At 33.7% G+C, this 22839-nt stretch overlaps 1 protein-coding gene and 1 long non-coding RNA gene across 6 annotated transcripts; both read right to left on the bottom strand.

The window, feature by feature from the left end:
• Positions 1–258: 258 nt before the first annotated feature.
• Positions 259–3345, bottom strand: LOC113285758 (ubiquitin thioesterase OTU1-like). 5 transcript variants are annotated; one of them, XM_026534535.1, is made up of 8 exons: positions 3262–3345; positions 2548–2641; positions 2401–2446; positions 1867–1975; positions 1511–1602; positions 965–1083; positions 685–772; positions 259–476 (listed from the first exon to the last, which is right to left on the bottom strand). In XM_026534535.1, exons 2-8 carry the CDS (start codon positions 2619–2621, stop codon positions 438–440), a joined length of 567 nt encoding a protein of 188 aa, XP_026390320.1. In that variant the 5' UTR covers positions 2622–2641; positions 3262–3345; the 3' UTR covers positions 259–437. The 5 variants fall into 5 exon arrangements, with proteins under 5 accessions (XP_026390320.1, XP_026390318.1, XP_026390319.1 ...); XM_026534533.1 differs by lacking the exon at positions 3262–3345 and adding an exon at positions 2945–3055; XM_026534534.1 differs by lacking the exon at positions 3262–3345 and adding an exon at positions 2940–2974.
• Positions 3346–19373: 16028 nt separating this feature from the next.
• Positions 19374–22395, bottom strand: LOC113287937. Its single transcript, XR_003330413.1, has 3 exons — positions 22220–22395; positions 20395–20479; positions 19374–19622 (listed from the first exon to the last, which is right to left on the bottom strand). It is a non-coding gene; the product is annotated as an uncharacterized LOC113287937 (long non-coding RNA).
• Between the last annotated feature and the right edge of the window lie 444 nt (positions 22396–22839).

The raw sequence follows: 22839 nt of genomic DNA, 5'->3' as shown, positions 1-22839 counted from the left end.
TTCGTTTTAGTTATTGGTTTTGTTGGCGCCGTCTAATTATTTTGGTAAGTGCAACCCCTTAGAGACAATAAAATCGACAAACCCACTGCTCAAATGTATATTTTAGTGGGACTGCAATAGTAATCAAAATTACAAAATAGGTTTTGAATTTCGCATCTCTTTACTCATTGCGAGTTTTTATTTATTTTATTTTTTTCAACCTGCAACTGTGCTAATTAAGAATCTGACTAATAAGATAAAAAGGATTAGATTTTAGGTTTTCCAGAAAAATAATTATGCAAGAGTCTTCTAATGACTTCATAAGCACGAAAGTTTGACTTTCAGTTACTTAAAACTTACATGGATTACGATTACATCCACATTTTATTCTGAACAAAAAATGTTTATCTAATATTCAATCTCAAACTCCACACATTTGTCTATGGTTGCTCAACAAATTAAAGATGATTAGTAGCTTCAGCATGTTGCATAGCTTCCTGCGTATTATAAAAAAAAAATCACTAATCAATGATTAATCCCACCATAACGGGATAATTCAAAAATAAACATAAAATTAATTTTTTCATCGTCAACTCTCGGTTCACTTTAGGTTTTCTAGTTTAATACAACTAAAAATTGTGTAACACGGGTTACCATTGAAGAATATTGAAGATCTTACGAAAATTATGATGAATATATATTTACATGTAACTTTTGTCCGATAAGTTCAACCCCGCATACATCACATGTAAATATGATAGTCGCGGAGCCATTTCCAATATCTCCATCGTTCCTGATTTTTGGGTTACCGAAAAATAAATTATACAAACGATTAAAACCTGAGATATTAATACTCAATCAGTATATATTAAATTTGTAGATGAAGTGTGTAAGAGGCTACTTTATTCGTTAATAGAAGTACAGTCAATTTTTTGACCGAGCATTATGTCCGGAAGTAAATATACGAAAAAGACATCGAGTTCACCTTGCTTCCTCGTTGACGAGGTCAAGAGCAAGCTCGTGAACACGCCCGATGCTCCTATCTTCTTGTACGGGAAATATTGTCTGGTCGAACTCCTCCGAGACTCCATAATCCGGGGATATCTATATATTAATCATACAAACACATGAAAATCAAGAATCACGTATAATCCACGAATATGTGTATAGTAAAAAAGGTCGCTTAATTACACCAAATGAATTAGGAAATCATAAAAAGTCAGTATGTAATCGTTTTTGTTATTATTGTGTATATGTTTAGACATTTAATTATCCTTGATATTTTGAAGACAGTGTTTATCAGTTATATTGTTATATTTCCTTCATTGCGTAAGATCAATAAGAGTGAAGAGCGTGACATACAACTAGTGCATCATAATGACAACCATCGTAAATTAGAAAAACCCTTTCAGTGTATTTTTGAACCTGATATAAAGTTATAGACAATACATACAACACTTAGCAATGTTAGAAATTGATACCGATATATATATAAATAATAATAAACACAATGTTGAGAAGCAATACATACCTCTCCATAAACATAACATCTCACGTTATCGGTATGATATGCAGCGATTTCTTTTTGGTAGTATTCCGATAAGATGGATAACTCAATGGCTCCTATAGAAAACAAGAGTCATGCCAGCGGAATAAATGTTAGTTTGTTCGTGATACAAAACTTTATTTAGATTTTATGATTTCTTGGAAAACATGAATATATATATTTATATATATTAGGGAGAGAGATATCACTATATAAACATTTTACCAAGTAAGCATACTAGAATTCTTTTTCCTTCCATAATGGGTTATATTTGAATCTTGTTTAGTATTCAAATCCAAAAGCATATGCATATTATATTCACATATAACTATCGTGCGTACCTCCCCAGGTATTAGAGTTTTGAATCCAGGAACAATATTCTGCATTTGACACTTCGAGAAATGCTTTTGTATACTTTGCTGGGTCACTTGCAACCTTTTGAACAATAACCTTAAGATAGGAAACCGAAAAACAGAGAAGGTAAGAGACATGTCTAACATATTTATGTTTCGGACTGGAAGTAGCAACCTACAGGTAAGGTATGTATGATAATAATTATTTGATGCAAATAGGAAAAACTGTGTAAATCATGAGATAATTTAATCTTTATTTCTAATTGATTAATATAACAAGACCGACACCAACAAAAAGATCTCACCATAGTATACCGATCAAAAGGAAGCAAAATTTATAAATGACGTAATAGTTTAATAGTATTCATATTGTAATATGATGGAGTATGAATATATACTATTTACGTATGCGATAATATCACCCCACCCACCGACTATTTGAATCTGGTTATTACGAAACTCAATTATAAGAACAGACATACGTAGGAATTTCGTAAGAAACTTTAACCCTAAAGAAAAAACCTGTCGTAGCTCAGTTGCTTTGTTTCTGTTATGGTCCATTACATATCTGCAAATAATGAAACATATAAATACCAATAAAACTAATAGAATATTCATTTATAAGAATCAACCTAAGAGCGGTCTAAAAAATGTTTGTTTAAAGCTTACCCGATTGCACTAAAAAGGCTGTTATGATTCGATGGAACGATACGACGAACCATAATCCCGTCAACTCCTTCCATGATATAATATCTTCTCTACCCTAATCAATGATAAATAAAACACATCAAATAAAATTATGCAGATACGTATACAATATATGGTTTTTTCCATTTTAGGGTTTGTAGATAAATCATTGTTATGTTTAGGGGGAAAACATTATCTCCAACAAAGATACCTGTAATAAACAGATCTTTCTGTAAAAAAACGACTACCATGAAAAAAATCTCAAAAAATAGTATCGAAAATTACATTTCACATGAACATACAAATTTCTCATAGATATACATTATTAACCAGATTATGATTTACAAGCATAAATTAATATCACCAAACTGGACCTTACAGAAAACTAAAAAGATATTATCTACTTGTAGATCGAATCAGTTTATATCTTGGTCATCTCCCCTAAGGATAGGGGTATCAATTTAAATTCAAGTGATTGGGTCTCATATGAAAGTATGAAATGATATGAAAATACGAAGAAATAAAACTATTTTTATTGTAAAAACATATGATATGTATGGAGATGGCGTCATTGAAGACTAAATTGATCCAAAAAGAAAAGAAAAGAAAACGCGATAAAGGATGAACATCCAATTCCAAATACAAAAGCTTATTTTTATCAAATGAAGAAAAAAAGAGAGGAGGATACGTATATACCTGAAATAAGTTCTTTTTCTCCTTTGAAAAAATGATTCAGTGATTAAATGAGAACAAATTTCCGTGAAACCTTCCATATACTTATAGATGTAAAAGTTTAAGAACTATTATTTCTTATTATAGTTGATATGAAACTCGTCATATTTACCATAATAAGCTTATCTGGAAAATATTTAATGCACTTGTCATTTTTGTTTAAATTCAATTCACACTCTTTTTCAAATACAATGTTTTTATCTGGTATATCATAATATTAACTTCTTTCCATATAATGCCAGCATTAAAACCTTGTTATCACACGGTAGTCCCATTTGGTATAGGATTTTAAAAATGAAAATCTTTTGATCATGGGATCAAAAATAGGTTGCACCGAAATTGTTTAACCTTTGTCGCGTATAAGCTAAACCTTCAAACTAGATTGATGATCAAAAGTATCGAAGACTAGTAACTAAGAAGGTAAATTTTGGAATCATTTTAGGCATGATGATGTGGATATGACTAAGCTTTAACTACTTAAGACTTGATATTTTGGTCAAAGTTTAATATACAAGAATGAAGAATCCAATATAATATATTTAAGGATCCTAAACAAGTTTTCTTTAAGGGGGTAAACATAATGTAAAATAGATATACCCGATACAGGTATAGATCCTTGGTAAATCTGATCGTCATAAGTTAGCGGATAGAAAAAAATTTGAAATAGTTTTCTTCCACTAGAGTGGTGATGCCACTTGGTGTTGATATTGACTATAAGTACTCTATATAACTGTCACTGATCAATCATGAAGAAATATATAAATAAACACAACACAAAATCAAATTAATCCAAGAATGACGTGTAAATACATGCAAGCTGGATATTAACGGTAAGTTAGTCAGATGATATTGACGCAGTTTGAATACACAATTTATCAAAACTTAAATGCCAAATACAACTTTCTGTAAAAACATTAATTTAGTTATGCGTAGAATTTAAAGTTTGCAATACAATAATAATTACTATTACTATATATAATAAAAAAGTAATCGTTTTTAGTCATTATTATATATAGCCTTCATGGTTTATTTGTCGATTATTGCGATTGTATTTAATTGCATTTTTGAGGGCGCGATTTACACTGGCGTGTTATAAATTTGATGGTTTTCTTGAGAATCTTTCGCTAAAATTAGAACTTGTTTTGAACGAGGATTTGAAATATGAAAATGGTCTCAGGAAAAAAGTAAAGGTTGTTAACTACAATCTTGTCAGTCTCAAATCCATACTTGTAATCATAAGAGAAGATTGGGACGTGTATAAGAATCCTTCATAATCTGAGGAATATGTTTCATCCATGGATAATGGATGTAATTCGGATTTCAACATACTATGCAGATTACTCCTTTCTGGAGCACTTAATCATAATGAAGAAGAAAAAAAATCATCATAGAAGAAGAACATAAATTCAAATGGTGGAACCAGAATGTGCACACAATCCCTCAAATATCATAGGATTCCTCAATAAATTATATGTATTTTATAATTTTCTTGTATCATAGAATCTATAATCTTTATTTATTTTTAATTGTTCTAGTTAGAGCGTTGCTCGGTTGAACCCACCAAGCGTTAGTATGTCAAGGTTCGTTGTCATGTTTTAGTATCAAAACTCATAAGTCGCTTGATTAGATTACTAGGTTAATCTTTGTTAGGTTAGACTAGGAAGTCTAGAAATATTGAGACATACAAGTATTACTCTGAAGACCTAAAGATTCCGAAGACATATAGACATCAACTATCACATCATCCTTCCAATTGAGGTTACTATACATGAATTGACTTGTTTCCATTTCTATATCGATAAGCTTTCAAGTCGTTTCTGATTGAAAACATAACATGCGAAGTTATATACATGAAACTCTAATATATGAGACTTGATCATCATATATGAATCAAAGTGTCAAGGAACAATATATCAATAGTGATGGGTGCTTTATATTGTTATATTGAATTAAAAAGTATAATGCTTATCTTTTGAACTTCGTAATTGCGACATAAACATAATCTTCGTAACTCGTCACTAGATTGTGCAGTAAAAGTAGGTTTGATTTCGTACCTAGATAACTATGTTTAATTACATGATTTTAAGGAAGTAGATGTACAAACTTGTATCGTATTCGCAAGGAAATCAAAAGGATTAATGGTCCGATTTTCATTGAAGATCTTAAGGTTGGACCAACCCTAACCTATATAAGGAATCAAGGTAGAACCGATCCTGATTATGTTGGGAGTCAAGGTATAACCGGTCCCTACCTATATTTGGAGTCAAGGTAGAGCCGATCCTAACTTGTTTTAGAAGTCATGGTAGAACCAGTGGTAATATGCAAAATTGATTTCTTCAAGTCACGTACACTTTAGGGTTTGTGTGAATTGGAAATTGGATTTGCACAATAAGAAAGTTCAGGATGTCGATATAATGATTAATTTGAACTGTGATGAAACCTTATTTCTTAATTGTTTAAAGATATTCCTTGATACTCAACGTGAGATCCCAAACCGAAATAGTAGAGAATCTTTTTAAGATTTTTGAAATTGGTATGTTTTATTTTACCATCAATCAAAACATATATCTGAAAAGATATATTAGTTAAGTGCTAGCTAATATTGAGTTGTCCATAGAGATTTCGGTTATATAGTTGGATACTTGTTGGAATTAGACAAAACAAAATTTAGGTGCTTTATTGAATATCTTAAGAATATTTTAGGCTATGGAAATTCATTGGTGTCCGATACCTTGGTATATAAATTGTGAATTTTTTTTTTCTTACAAACTTATCCTGAGCCAAGCAAACTTCATCCTTTTTGTTTCCTGTGTATCCAACTAATAGTATTCTCGTAATACTATCTTGGAGAGGAGAGTAACCTAATTAAGAGAAATCTCTTATGTCCGGTAGTTTAAAGACTTATTTGGGATCAAGAAGCGTTTATTATTACCGTTGGTGGGAAACTAGAATTGCATTGTTGTTTTAGTTTTCATTATTGATTTGATTGATTAACGGTTTGTTAACTCTTGATTGCACCTAGTTTTATTATTCTTGAGAGACTTCTCTTATGACATAAGGTCACTCAAACTAGCTCAAGAGATTAAATTTGACTTGTGATCATCTATTGTTAACAGACTCCTTTCGGTGCATGATTGGTTATAAGTTGGGATCAAGTTTGTTATTATGAAGGTATTGAAGATTATTAAATATTTGAATACAAGAATATTTTTCTTATTGGTTTCGTATCTTTGTGGTTTGATTTGTGCACAAACTTTATCGGTTGGGATCCGACTAGATCTAGTTAATCTTTTGATAAACTTTTTATTGCCAGACGTATTTAGACCGACAAACTATCATTTGTTGGTACTCTTCAGTATCCAAACCTGGTAGTTTTGTTTGACTTGATCTGGTTAACTTGTTAATCCATATTTTAGAAGATCTAACCCATCAAAGGAGTTTAATTGATTTTAAACACAAAAGCCTTTGTCACGCTCAACATACATATCTCTGATTAATTTTCTGAGATAGGAGAGTGGTTACCAAACATATTAGTCATTTACTGTTTGGAAGAAGATCGAAAGGGTAGAGTGCTTAAAGTCTTCAGAGAGGCTGAAGAAACTTAAGATAGTGGACTCTATCTTAAGATTCGCGTGCGTTGGCTAGATTGGTTGTAGGCGCAGTGATACTGAGGAAACTAGGTAACTAGGGTTTTACTTGGTTCAACTATAAGAAGTTGGTAGTATCTTTGTATAACGGCTTAATTCTGATAGTATCCATAAATGGACTAGGTTACAGGGTTTTTCTGCATTTGTGGTTTCCTCGTTTATAAGATCTTGTTATGTGCTTTACTTTACTTTCCATGTTATAATTTTTTTAAGTTATAATTAAAGTAATTACACTTGTACGTTAATCCCAAACACTTGGGTTGATCCCTAGAGTTTAAGATTCGGTTTCGAACTAGAAACTATATACCAAGTATATACCTTGTGGTTTCAATCTTCTTGACAGTTTGTATCTATATTAGATCACACAAGGTAAGGTATTATACATATAGGTTGATATCGAAAATATTGTGGTGTACTTGGTACCCTCATCATTTCAGTTCTAGTTAAGATATATGTTGTACGCACTCATACATAAGATAGAGCATTCTTATCTTCCTTCGAGAAAAAAAGACGTAAAAAAACTATTTAGATAAGATTTTAGTCTATTATTAAATAAATTATAAAAATTAATTAAAATCAATGCGTCTGGCTCTGTAACACGTGAAGTCCATACAACGTTCATAAAATCCGTGTATTATTAAGAAAATTTGTACACAGAAGCCGGAGTGAACTAGTTAGTTATGTTTGATTAATCTAATGTATTATATTATAATAATGAATGTAATTATAATCAAGTTAGTTCTTGTTGTTGGAAATCAATAATGAATTCTCATGTAATAATTGATTAATGGTTAGTTTTGCTCGATTTACTTATTAAAGCAAAATTATTAGTTACTCCCGTAGAATATGCGTTTTTCGTGTTGTTTATCTTAATAACTAGCAATACTTAGATATAGACGAACGTGTTTAAGATGATTGTAATGTTACCTTGCAATAGGGTGTAGGTGCACGTGCACTGCTGGAATGTGGTAATTATACTGGGGTTCATTCTGTTTCAATATGCGGAAGAAGCATTCAATTGTAATCGATTAATATAATAAGTATTTCTTATAGGATTTTTTCCACTATTTAGTACCTAGTAGTTTTTCTCGTTAACAAAATTGTGTGTCGTTGTTTTAATTCTCTTTTTTTACGCATTATGATGTTTTATCTTCTTGTAATTAAAGTAGAAACATAGGTAGTTAATATCATTGTTTTCCGGTTGATCGCCATTTTCACCGTAAGATTGAACAAGGATTAACACCTATAGGTTAGTAGTGTATTTGGTATCATCATCTTTTCAGTTGGTATCAATGTCATTAATGCTTTGAATGGAAGTATGAGGGTTGTTAAATGGGGGAAAAAATTCTATTATTAGGGATTATGTCGAGAGTCTCAAGTGTTTTAATAAATGGGTTGTAACGTATGTAGCAGAGAAATAAACTACACAACAAATTTATTAGTGAAAGATGCAATTAATATAACATCAAGTACTTGTTGGAAAAATGATGCCCCTCTGTGGTTAGCCTCTCTCATTAAGGAGAAACTCTATGTACAACAAATTTAAATTATCAATAGATTTTTCTTTCCTACCAAAAAATAAACACGTGAAAGAACTAATAATTAGTCTTTAAAGGTATTGAACCTATTCATGGGTGTCGAACCCTAAAAACATTCCAACACTTTTTACAATAAAGGGTATAGTAGAAAGTAAGAGATGATTCCCACAAAGAGCGGGAATTATTGTTTGTTGTTGAAATATTGAATCATCCAGAAGTTTTGTTTAATGAAGAAACTATATTAAACTTAAGGAGAAATATTATGCGGACAAGCTAGTTATAGGTTTCACCATCCATCACCAAACATGTTCACCAATCAATTAAAATTGACGTTTAATCTTTTTCATACAAAAATCAAATCCTTAAAGTACATCATCGAGAGTATATTCTGGTGATTTCCATGAGTTATAAATAAATATTCAGTTATATTTCAATACGACAATAATGCAATGGTTATATTCAGTACAACATGAACGGTAAATGATATCATGAACATTAATACTAATAAGCCAAAGTGAATCACATGTTTAAGGTTTTTGATTACATTTTAACTAATATAAGAAAATTACCTACTTGTGGGTTTCTCAAAATCCATGAAAAATATTAAAGAGAAAGAAGAATAAAATATATCACAGTTCCCCCTACTAAAGGGACAAAGTAGTGAGCACGTGCTTTGCACGTCCGCAACGCTATTTTTACATACTTCACATATAATTTGATAATGCTTCGATATCATATGTTATACTTCTTCTGTTTCAGGAAAAGTGATATTTTCATCTTTTGATTTTTGCATAAAAAGTGAAAGTATCACCTTTCTTGAAATAGAGTAATTTTTGGAAAGACGAGGGTACCCATATACACCACAATATTTTTATTTCAACCTATAAGTCCTCTACCGAATGTGATCGTCCATGGACAAAGTCGAGACAATAAGACAATTAGGTTCATACTTTGTGTGATTGTCTATGGATACGAGATCGAGAAAATACAACAACAAGATAACTTGTGTGATTGACTATGGATACAAGATCGAGACAATACGACAACAAAGTGTGTTACTTGATAGTACGTTAATTCTGCATTACTTTATAGTGATCCTATAGAGTTTGGTGATTTCCGAACCTATTATCAAGTAACACACTTTGTTGTTGTATTGGCTCTATCGTGTATCCATAGTCAATCACACAAGTTATCTTTTTGTTGTATTATCTTGATCTCGTATCCATAGACGATCACACAAAGTGTGAACCAAATTGTCTTATTGTCTTGACTCTGTACATAGACGATCACATTCGGTAGAGGACTTATAGGTTGAAACAAAAAGATTGTGGTGTATTTGGGTACCCTCGTCTTTTCAATGTCTTACGGTAGGTCTAGAAAGAGTACCTACAATGATAACTGCAAGTGCACAGTATCCTAATGTAACACAGGGGAAGCACATGTCGATCCTCAGGGACAAGGTGGGTGCAAGTTGAAGCTACGGTCTTACTATACTGATTCGAAACAAGAGTAACACAAATAGGGGGTTTGTTTGCCGATGCGGTTAGATAATGGTAGTGACTGAAATAGAAAGCAAGAATGTAGATTAAAGGGCACTAGGGCAGTCGAATCCACCTCCTAATCCTATGCTAAGGAAATATTTATTCAAATTATATTCTTGTTCCTTTCCAGAGAAAACTACAATGAATGATTTATCAGTTAATCTCCCTAACTCACCCCTAGTATAAGTTGTCTTCTTACAGTACAACCTATCACAGGCTCATTTGGTTCAATTAGCTAACTATCATTCCTTTATCAATTAAGCATATTTCTTCTTCCAGAGAGGTCTCAAATGGATGACTTATCAACCAACTTCACTAACTTACCCCTAGTATCAACTGTGTTCTTACAGTACAACTGATCACAAGATAATTTGATCCATTAGCTAACTATCATTCCTAAATCAATGAAACACAACAAGAACAACAACATGAATATGAATTATCTTTAACATAAGATTATGGGTTTCATCTAAACCCTAGTTATTAAATTAGAACATGATAAACACAATACTGAAAATAAACTACTACAGCTTGGTGCACCGGCTAATCCGGGCATGAGTTTCTCATCTCACTGCCTTCTCTATTTATACAAAATAATCACTCAAATTAACTCCAATTCGATAATTAATGGAAACCCACTCACCAACCATGCTTTTAAGACGTTTCCCCTATTTAATTCAACGCTGCAAGCCATTAATTTGGTGTTTCTTCACTGTTGAGGATAACCCTAACCTATCTCTCTCAAACCTAGCTTCTAGGGTTACTATTCTTGATAAGAAAGAAGATAAGGGTGACAGAGATAAAGATTAAAGGTTTAATTGGCGTTTATGATGGAAGTGGTTGTGTGAAGAGATGGTGGGGGCGATGGTGTTAATGGAGGGGGACTTGCAGGTGGAGATTCTGTAAAAGAGAGAAAGAAATGAAGATGGAGTGGGAGTTGGGTTCTGTTCGATTAAAGGTAGGGATAAATGTGTTATGGTGTTCAGCAGTTCCATCAAATGTTGATGGATCGAGAGGATGAGTTGTTGGATGATAGGTAGTTGTATCAAAACTTGATACCACGAGTGGGATGCTAAGCATATGTATCCAATCCGACGGCTCAAGCAAGGAAACGATTTTGGATCTTGGGTATGGATTTGGGTTAGGGTCTTCTACAAAGCCCACTGCTCGGATTAGGCCTTGCAAGCGGCTTGCGGAGCGCGTGCAAGTGGATTACAACTGCTTTTGCGTGATGTTTCTTCCGCACTGTTCACAGCCTCCCAGTGCAGCTCTCTGGCCACCAAATCTCTGCTCTTTTTGCTTCTCAAAAACATTCAAGCTTTATTTATTACCTAAAAACACAAAATTAATTAGTAAAAATATTTATTCGTGAAAACAATGAAAACTCCAAATTTGGGATAAAATAGAGAGTTAGAGCACAAATTATGAGTTAAATGCCAATAAAAAAGTGTAGAAATATGCACTATTTGGCACTCATCATCTTAGTAAACATGAAAATGAGTGTAAGTCTTTTAAGTTCAAATCGGCTAGTTTGGCTAACCATGTTGAACATAGTCTTTGTACACGGTTCAGTTACGGTTTACCTAACCATAGTATATACCTTGTATATGTGAATAAGATTCAAAGCTTTCATCTAATGGTGAATATTGATTGCTTGGTCCCAAATATAGCTATCTTAGCTTAAACCTAAAGCAACCTAGGATTTGAAGTTTATATAAGGGGAACTCTTTGTCATACCTCGGATATGGGTTGTACCACTTGTTAAGGGAAGACCGAATGTTATTTAGTAAAACTAGTAACAGTAGGCGTGTGAGTAGCATGTGCCGGTACTTGAGTCTGTTTTTCCCTTATAAGCTTCAATCTTCTGTAATTGCTTTCTCATGAAAATTAGTAATCAAAATTATATTTTCTCCCTAAATCTTTTGTTCTCCCCATATACCTAGAGATTAGAGTTTCTTCCTAAGACCCAATTGTCACGTAGATCGTGACAAATGGTATCAGAGCACTCGATTCCTTGTGACCGAGTGAAAATAATGAACTATTCGGATGAGTTTGAAGCTAAATAGAAAATAATGAAGAATCTATTTGCTGAGTTTGAAGGTGCAATGAAGAATTACTCAGCTCAGTTGAAGGACTTCGGATCTAAACTCGCAATCGACACCGATTTAGAAGTAATTTCTATTCACTCAAAATCAGCAAGTCGCATATCTTAGGTTGTCGGAGCTAACCCTAGATTTTCTACTCACAATGGTGAGAAATTGGTACCGATTCACCAACAATTTTACTCTCAAAGATTCGAGTTAGTTTCTTATTTTTCTGTTTGGGGTAAGGCAAAATCAACGTTTATGGATTACCAAGAAGGTAAGCCTTTCATTCCTGGTACTAATTTGTGGTGGATTTTCAAAGTAAAAGAGTTGGAACCCCTGACATACATGATTTCAGTAAGTTAAATCTTAACCTTTAATGATGAACTTCAGCAATATGAAGATTGGAAGTTTGTCACTGTTGAAAACCTTTATCAATTTAATTCTTACCTATTCAAGTCATTCAAGGTGTTTTCCAGCTTATATATATATATATATATCTCCAATTATGTCTGAATGTATTGTATTACTTAATTTTAATTTTGTTCGAGTCATATTTGATCGGGGAAGAGATTTTGATGATACTAAAAGGTATCCTTGTTATGTTGGGGGTAATTCTACAATCAATTATGAGCTTGTTCTTCGACAGGGGTACAAATTGGATTCAAGTTTTACAAATTCAGTTATAATTGTGTTGGTTAAAGGTGAAGAGAGTTGTTATGTTATATATTTGTTTGTTAAAAATGGTGATTGTATGGATCATAGCAATCTGGTTGATAAAAGAACACAACAAGATGGTATGTGGAATTGTTTACTCTTTTGGTACTTCAAGTGACAGGAGAAATTGAGTTTGTTATTGTACAGGAAATTCTTCAAGATAGTTTTCTGACTCAAATTGTACAAGTTCAGAAGAGTTTGTTGTAGCAACTTCAAATTCAAGTGAGAACCGACTAAACTGCACAAGCATGAGTGTTGGTCGGATATTTCTTATGTGTGCAAGAAGTGGAAAATCTTTCTGTGATAGCCTGATTCTAGCTAGAACGCTATTTGATCGAGGGAAGTTGTTTGCATCACTCAGGAGGTATTCTTATCACCATACAAGCAATACTCATTTCAGTTCCCATACACTTATTTTTAGTTTGACAGCACTTGATGGGTTGATTTTCATGGATAATTGTGATGGAAAATCTATTTATGAGCTAAATTTGGAAGTTGGGTACCCTTTATACTTGATTTTTGAGCACATGAACGTGTCTAAGAATGTTAAAATTGGTTACACTCGTGATGTTTCCCAGTTGTTTGATGGACTATCACAACAAGTTACTGTTCACTGGGCTAAAGTTATTCTTCATGTGACAAATGAGAGTGAATCAGCAATGCAAGGAGTTTGAGGAGTGAAGAATGTCCATATTACGACATGGATTGTGCTGGAAGGGTGTTAGATATGTTATTTCAGGTTTTGAAAACCGATGGGGTTGTTTGGGATGGGTTAGTTCGTGAAGACACAATTTATAACTTGTCCAGTCAAACACATTTGAAAGTTTTTGGTGATGAGAACTGGATATATAAGTGCACTTCCTTTCATAAAAACGTACAAAAATCTTGACAAAAATGTTATAGTGAAAGCTAAATACTACGTTGAGGATACTCCTCAACCATTGAACCAACTGACGACCTCCACAGCTAATTCAACTAATTGTCATAACTCCAGTATTATTATGCTCAAGTCTGAAGAGGTAATCGCAGTTCTTGTCACTACATTACATTTCTTTCTAATTAACTTACTGCACATCAAAGGTACATATTTCTTAGAAGGATTTGGCATGAGTCGTACAACACAATAACTATTTCTCTACAATCAGCACAGATCACCACCATCGTACAACTGAACTAATGGAGGATATGAATATATCCATCTCACACCATGACCTGGTGAGAAAATTAATTCTTTGGGTTGTGTCTGATTCATACAAGTGCAGAAAGTTAGAATTGGTAAGCATAGAGGCCAACTCAGTTGTAAGTGGTAGCCCACTTAGTATGACCAGATTACCAGACAAGATTGAATTAAACGAGTCTAGTGGTAAAGGGGTCAGATGCATGGGTTCAGGGCAGTGGGATGTCAATAATGAGGTGAATGAGCCTAGCCATACATTAAGGATCCAGTTTGAGGTAACCTTGCTCTCTTCAGACCCAGAGATTGCTAGTCAGCCGTGGCAGGTGGGTTTCTTTACCTTAATGAAATGCTCGACACTTATAGAAAGTTCAACTCCTAATTCAGTTAGAATACTTATCATCAGAGTTATTGCGCACAAGATCAACAGTGGATGTGCTACTTAATATATTTTCCTTGCACAAGTCTTGGTCATTACAATCTTGCAAATGAGTTTATTTATTTTATTTTATTTTTATTTTTATTGCTGAATCACCAATTTTTTATTAATCAAAGAAGCAGAAATGTTTTACAATAAAAAATAACTGAAGAAACAAACTAAAAAGAAAAACAAGACATTTTTAACAGAATCTGTAGTATTTCCTATCTGGCATCTTAACTTGGATCAGATGAGAAGGCCTTCCAGTATGATGTATAATCTCTCCTAGATGCAAGGTCACTCCTTTTTTGGCCAAGCTATCAGCTGAGAAATTCACCTCTCTATAGAAATGTTCATAATGAATTTGAGATAAGAATTGTTTAGCTTTCAACCATCTTGATTTGAAACACCAAGGCACTGCTTCCTTTTTTGAAATCTTCAATCACTGATTTTGAATCTGATCTGATAATGATCTTATCACAGTGAAGTCTCACTGCCCATTATATTGCCTATATAACAGCCAGAGCCTCAGCTATATAATTTGTAGCAATCCCTAGACCACCTGAAACAGTTCCAAGGACTCTGCACTCATGGTCTCTTGTAATAACACCAAAACCTGCCAAACCAGGATTTCCTGCTGCAGCACCATAACAACAAAACAATACAAAACCTCTTGCAGGATTGAGCCAGACACATTCTGTAATAGTTATAAATTTAGTGCTTCTAGGATCTAAATGGAAGAATTTGAGGATAAATGTGTCATAGTCTTGATTCCATCTAGTTCCCTTCATTCTAAAACCTCCATGATAAACTAAGTTTAGAATTCTGCTCTTAAATGAGTTTTCATTTGTCTTTGCATTATCAAAAATTATTCTATTTTTCATAAACCACAGTTCCCTTATTGTGGCAAAAGCTGTTGTAAGCAAAATTTCTTTGACAGTGGAACTTTGGTGTTTTGCCAACTGAAAAATGTTATCAAAGGATGAAGTAATGGAGAAGTGAAAGATGTTACCTAGCCATTGCTAGATTTTAAGGCTGAAGCTGCGGAACCATAAAAGATGTGCCATACTATCTTGCTCTTGTTTGCAGACACAACACATGGGAACCATAGAATAACCTTGAGCCGCTCTTTTTTGATCATCCACAAAAGCCCCCTACTGAATTTTCCAGAAATTGCTAGCAATTCCAGGGTTAAGAAAATACTTCCAAGTTTGAACAGGCCAATGGAGTTTTGGTTGTTTGAATCTGATGACATTTACTACTGATGTTGTGTATAAGTTACCCTTTATATCACCACTCCAGATAACTGAATCTTGAGCACCACATACAATAGGTAATGGAGAGTTGATATAGCTTTGTAATTCAACATGAATCTTCCATCTTCCATTATCTAACAAATCCTTCACTTTCATTTGAATATTGTTTTTGACATAATTATTAAAACCAATAGATTCAATTATAGGACTATCACCAGTCCAAGTGTCAAACCGAACTGAGATATGATAACCATTGCTAATAATCCATCTAATATTTGCTTTACGTGATTTCCATGCCCATTTTAAACCTGGCCACACTGAAAATAGTTTCCATTGAGATATCCATTGCCCATTCTAATCTTTGAATTTAGCTGCAAAAAACATTTCCCATTCTTCCTTAAAAGTTAAGAGATTCCACATCATCTTCATTAGTAATGCCTTGTTGAGATCAGAGAGTCTTATAATTCCAAAACCTCCTTCATCAAAAGGAGTACAAACTCTTCTCCAAGAAATAATTGTAAACTTCTTAGTTTCTCCATCACCAGTCCAAAGAAAGTTCCTCATTATTTTCTCACATTCCTTAATTACAGAGCATGGCCATTTGTATAAAGCCATGTTGTATATTGGAACACTACTCAGAACAAACTTGACTATAACCAATCTATCATGGAACGATAAGAGTTTACCTTTCCAAACTGCCAAATAGTGTTGCATCATTCAACCGTGGGCCATATAGTAGTTGTTTTAATTCTTCATGAATGAATAATCACACCCAAGTATTTATCTGGAAAAGAAGTTAATTCCATCTGCAAAGTATTTGAAATTTGATTCTTTTGCACAATTGAGCATCCATCAACAAAACATTTGCTTTTAAGTGTATTAAATACTTGACTAGAGCATCTTTGATAATCTTCAACAAAATGTAAGAGATTTTGCAAATTCTTTTTTGAACGATTACAAAAAACGAAAACATCATCGGCAAATAAGAGATGAGTAGGAGCAATACCATTCCTTATTACCGTTGGTTGTAATTTTTTTTCTTCACCAGATTTTGTAATCCTTTACTCAAAAACTCCTCTATCAAAACAAAAAGAATGGGAGACAATGGGTCACCCTGCTTCAAACCTTTGTGCATTGAGAAAAATCCATTTGGTCCTCCATTGACCATAACAAAGATTTTTGCAGAAGATAACAGTTCTCTTAACCAATCATACCAAGCTACAGAAAATCCATATTGTTGAAGAACTTTGAATAAGAAAAACCAGCTTACTGAATCATAAACATGAGTGATATCAAGTTTTAAGCTGACATTTCCTCCTCACATTTTCTTTTTCATTTCATTTACTAACTCAGATGCTAAGAGTACCTGCTCATGAATGCTCTGTATTTGATATATGCCACTTGTTGTGGAGATACTAACTTGTTCATCAAGCTGGCCATTCTCATGGATAAAATTTTGGTGAAGACTTTAAAACTAAAATTACTCAAGCCAATTGGTCTAAACTGATTAGGCTGTTTAGCACCTTGACATTTAGGTAATAAGACCAGAAAATTAGAATTGAGACCTTTTGGAATATATTTTCTTCTCCAACAATATTGCACAGCATTTACAAAATCATCTTGAATAATATGCCAGCATGCTTTGTAAATTTGTATTAGCTAAACCCTCTTTTACCCATTTAATTCTGAATATATTTGCTTGAGCATTGTGTTATATTGCACTTCCCTTGAATTATATTCATTTTTAGATGCTACTAAGTCTTCCAAAGCTTGTTCATTATGAGGATGAACATCAGAATGTACCATTTTTGCTTTGACATTTTCTTCTGCTTCCTGGATCTTTAACTTCACATCACCAAAAACTTTCCAATTCCAGTCTTTAAGAATATGCTTGAGATGTTTTAGCTTTGTCATGAAAATATAAGGAGCATCACCATAAATTTTCTCTGCCCAACTGTCTTCCACCACTTTCATAAAAGTAGGACGTTCAAGCCACACTTTTTGAAATCTTAGAGGAGCATTTTTTGGATTTGGCACACTTGCACAACCTCCCAGTAATGCTGATGCAATTCTGAGTCCCACTTTATATCCCCAGTCTCCAATTATTTGTAATCATTGCATATTAAAAACAACTCTATCTAGATTAAATAGTATCCTTTGACTGCCTTGCTGACAATTGGACCAAGAGAATTGTAAGCCAATCTTAGGAGCTTGCAGAAGTTCACATGAATTAATGCAGTCATTAAAATCAGTCATAGATATCCTTGAAGGTGATCTACCACCCACTTTTTCCTCAATTGATAAAACATCATTGAAATCACCTAATATAGCCCAAGGTTTTTTAAGTTCACTAATAAGTTGCATTTCAGACCATAAATATCTTCTTTGAACAACATTGACATGTGCATGAACACCAGACACTAGCACATCTCCTACAGCCACAGTTATCATCTGACTAGAAATGGAAACAACAGAAGGAGTAGCAATGGATCTACTCCAAAAAAGCCAAATATTACCCTTATGATTATTCCCTTCATTATGAATTACCATGTATTGCATACCTGGAAGATTCAATTTACTACAAAAAGAAGGAGAACACTTAATTTTTGGTTCTGCAATCCAAACTAAAGCTGGATTTAATTGATTAACTAAAGAATGTAACTTCTTTTGATCCCTTAGTCTTCTAAGATCCCTTATGTTCCAAAATATAATCTTCATGATTTGATTTGGAGGTTTTTTGGACCTCCCTTACCATCATTTCTTCTAAAATTGTACTTCTTAGTTACAGGATTAATAGTTTTCTCACTAGAAGCATTGCCTTGAACAATATTTTTAACTGCTTCTTTATAACTCCTTTTCCCTGGAATTATAAGCGGTGCACCAGACTGATGAAAATTTTTAGCACCTTCATTAACATTTTTACTCCCTGAGGTTGTCTTAACCACTGAAGACCAAGATGTGAAAGGAACTGACTCTGTTGTTACTTTCCCTGAACCAGCATCAATAAATTTCACTACACTATTTTCCAGTTCAGTCACCTCTGCAATTTGAAGTAATTTTTTTTGGAGATAATTCAACTAGAACAGTAGGTTCTTCTATAACATCATTTTCTTTGTCACCAGAAGTGTTCAGTGCACTAAATCTCCCTCCTACTAAAGTATTTGTGGGACTACTAGAATATGGATGTGTAACTGGAGTTGAAATATTTAAAACAACTGAATCTTCTTCTGAATTAAGCTGAATAACTGAGTTATAAGTACTAGGTTGTACCTTTGATGGAGAATTTTCAACCATTGACCTATCACAAATGTCAAAAGGTGTATGAGGAATCTCTGCACTAGCTCTAGGCTTTTGTGGAGCTCTGCAAATGGGTTTAGCTAAAGACGATATCGTTTTAGCCATTGAAGTGATGAAGGACCACAAATATGTGGAAAATGGCTTTAAGCAGTCGAATCTCCATCCATCGCGAAAGAGGAAAAGGTTGAGTTACAGGTCATTGATGAAACCTTTATCCCCCTCAACAAAGATAGGCTTGATGTGATAGTATTGAGGGCCTATTTACAATTGCATCTTTATGGGCAAGTTAATGCTCAGTCCACAGCGGGTAGTGAAGGTAAAATTATTGTGCGGAAAGGTACTTATACAATTATCTTGTGACGCCCCAACTCCTAAACCTGCTTAGTTATAAGATTACAACCTAATTGAAACATCAAATCCATATTATCAATCTTAAGAACCATCTTCACATAAAGTATTAACAAACAAACCCAAACTCTCTGATACAGTATGTTTGAAAGTCTCTCGTGTTATATAAATATATAAATGTGTTGTTTTAAAGAATAAAGAAAGAACACATATAATACAGATACACGACAACATTAATATTCGGTAGAGCACTAAGCTATGAAAACGGATATCTTCGCACGCTTCATTCCTTCTGATTACTGAAACTGAAGTGGGAACAAGTGAGCATATCATCCCAAAGGGTGCCCAAAGAAACATATAACTTCCAAGTAATCACTAATATGATTCACAGTTCTAAGAACAGAAATTGAAAAGGAGAGTAATGAATCTAAGCATTCAGCAATTCATGCAACAAGAAACAAGTGTTATCCTAACCTCGCCAAACTTATTGGAGAAGACGTCACGAGAACAACCCTAATCAATAATAATAACATCGTCCACACAGAGTGACCATACAAACCATGATTTAGAATATTACCATCAAGATCAGATAGTTAAACAAACAAGTATAATATGCACACGAGTGATTTTCCTTAAATATAATAGTATATATAATATCATAACGGATGAATTACCACCCTACTAGGTAATATTCAAACGGATGAGTTACCGCCCTACTATCTTAATAAGCAATAATACTATAACGGATGAATTACCTCCCTACTAATGAAATAGTTATAATAATATAGCATATGGATGAATTACCGCCCTATTAGGTAATATTGTCGACGGATGAATTACCGCCTTACTTAACTTAGCTAAGAGCCGTGGGGAGACACATACACTCCTCGCAGGTAAATCTCACAATGCATATCACACACAAAATATCGTACATATAGATGCAACATATACGTTATACTCAAAGATACATGAGTAGCACATTAAACTACACGCAATTATGCACATAGATAGTAAAGTCTCATCATGCTCGCAGATAAATAAAGATTAATGATTACAAGAAGGTTACAGAGTTCCCACCTGTTTTGATGGCAAGCCACGCCTACCTTGGAATCCACAATCCACTGAATCATCTTTTGAATCGTTCGTTGTTAATATAGACTAACTGTTAATCACATAAGCACTCTAAGAAATTAGCCAAAAGGCTCATACAAGGCTCATATCATAATTTCATACAATTCTCTAGTTATATGCTAAGGGAACTATCTAAGAGTTCTAAGCCCATTCATGACTTTACACCTTTATATTATCTATCTTTAGCTCATTTAAAGGTTTACTATTTCAATTAGGTTGATTCTACAATCCATTATACATGTCTTAAGAATATCTACAACTTTGTAGAAGGAACCAAAGGTCAATTCGGACCATAAGGGTCCAATTCATGTTCAACGGAAAACTGATCTTAAGTACAAGCCCAACAAACTAGCCCCTTAATCTAAGGCCCAGTCCATACGGATCTCTAACAGTCAAAAGGGTCCACTAACGGTCAACATCCAGTCAAAGGTCAAATCCAGGTCAAATGGTCAAGTAATTCGGTCAACTGAATCTACTCATGTCAAGACATGGAATTCAGTGAGTCAAACGACTCAACTCAGTTAGATAACTAAGTCAGCTAAACAAACCGAGTCAGCTAAACTGATTGGGATGACTAACAAGTCTAAGTCTCAAGAACACAACCAACCTGATTCTATTCAATTGATCATTAAAAAATTATTCATTTTAACATATTTCTACAATGACCTTAATCTCTCATTCAGTTCTATCTACAATCTGTTTCAACCTCAGACCTTCATCACTTCCAATTCTAGTTCTAAACAAACATCATTTCCTGAATTATTACTTCTCCCCTTTTTTCCAACAACACTTTCCAAGTTCCTATAACTTCAATTATAAAAACTTCATCATTGTAATGACCCCAATACTCCATCTCTAAACTCATTTGCATTTCAACCACAACCTGATCAACCACATACCACCAGAACTTCAACTCATTCTTTAGCTGCACCACATCTTTCCTTCATGTAATTTCATCTCAAGACCAGTTCCATTAGCTTTAGTTGCCACACAGCCACTATACAATTGCATCAACTTAACCCTACAACTGCATTATACCACAACCAGTACCCATATCTCTTTGATTTAACAAGAATAACTTCAACACCTGCAATTCAACAACTTCCACAACTGCAATAGTACCACCATCTCTAAATACCACTATCCATATGCTACATCACCTCCTAGACAAGATAACCCGCATCACCAATTCAGTTATCTACATCTGCAATATAACACTACCATTACATGCAACACTTCTTTCACAGCATACCCCATCACCATTCATTTCAACTTCAATTCAAACTATCTCAACTGAGGCTATCCTCGAATCTATATACCAGCACCACTATAACCAGTGATTGCACCATCCCAACACAGACCAGTTCAACATCATCACTTCAACCCATCTCCACACCTCATGTAAATCAACACATACCAGTTCAACATCATCACTTCAACCCATCCCAACACAGACCAGTTCAACATCATCACTTCAACCCATCTCCACCTCATGTAAATCAACTTAGAATCCTAACTTCTCCAACAACATCCAACTCTTCTTCTTGTAACTCAAATCAACAGGAAAACCCCAAATCTTCATCTTCAATTGACCAAAACCCTTATTTCTTAAGAACCCTAATTCCTGATTCCTAAAGAAACTTACATTAAACCTAATACCTCCAACTATAGTTCAATTAGAAACAAACCCCTGTAATAATTTAATCAAACAACAAAAATTTCATAAAGAAATTCAATCAAACAGGAAACCTAAATTTAATCATCGATTTACCTTATTCAGTGAATTATGAATTCGATAGTTGCATCAACACCATCTCCTTCTTAATCGTTACAACTAACTACTAAGCCTTTGTGAATTGAATCACACAAAATTAATCTCAACTCTCAAATTCTAACAAAAGAAGAAAAGGAAGGAGAAGAAGAAGAAGAAAAATTGAACAAAATGAGAAAGAGTAATAAGAAAATAAGAAAGAATAAGAAAGTGAAATACGAGTTTATCTACTCGATCGAGATAAGGATGATGAAATTACTAAAGTCATCCAACCAAACGATAAGGGCAGCCAGGCAGTTATTATGTAAAATGATAACTTTTACCCTTCGTACATATTTGAAGATATCTTCTTCGTCTGGTATCCGAATGACATGTTCTTGTTGTCCATTTCGCGTAACTTTTCAAGATCTAACAGATGGTACTAGTTTCGTATCTACATCGTTGTTAGATTAATTTATGTTAATTAACGTTCGTGTTAAACTAGTCGAGTTATTAGTGGTTTAATCGTCTCCTGATTATCTCTTGATCGGTCATATAACGTTTACGAGCTTGAGGGTCCTTACATTCTCCTCACCTTATAACATTTTCGTCCTCGAAAATGAATCCGTCCTTCTGGTCTT

The sequence above is a fragment of the Papaver somniferum genome, chromosome 6, assembly GCF_003573695.1.
Source record: "Papaver somniferum cultivar HN1 chromosome 6, ASM357369v1, whole genome shotgun sequence".
Classification (NCBI taxonomy): Eukaryota; Viridiplantae; Streptophyta; class Magnoliopsida; order Ranunculales; family Papaveraceae; genus Papaver; species Papaver somniferum.
This window is presented reverse-complemented; position numbering and strand designations above follow the sequence as displayed.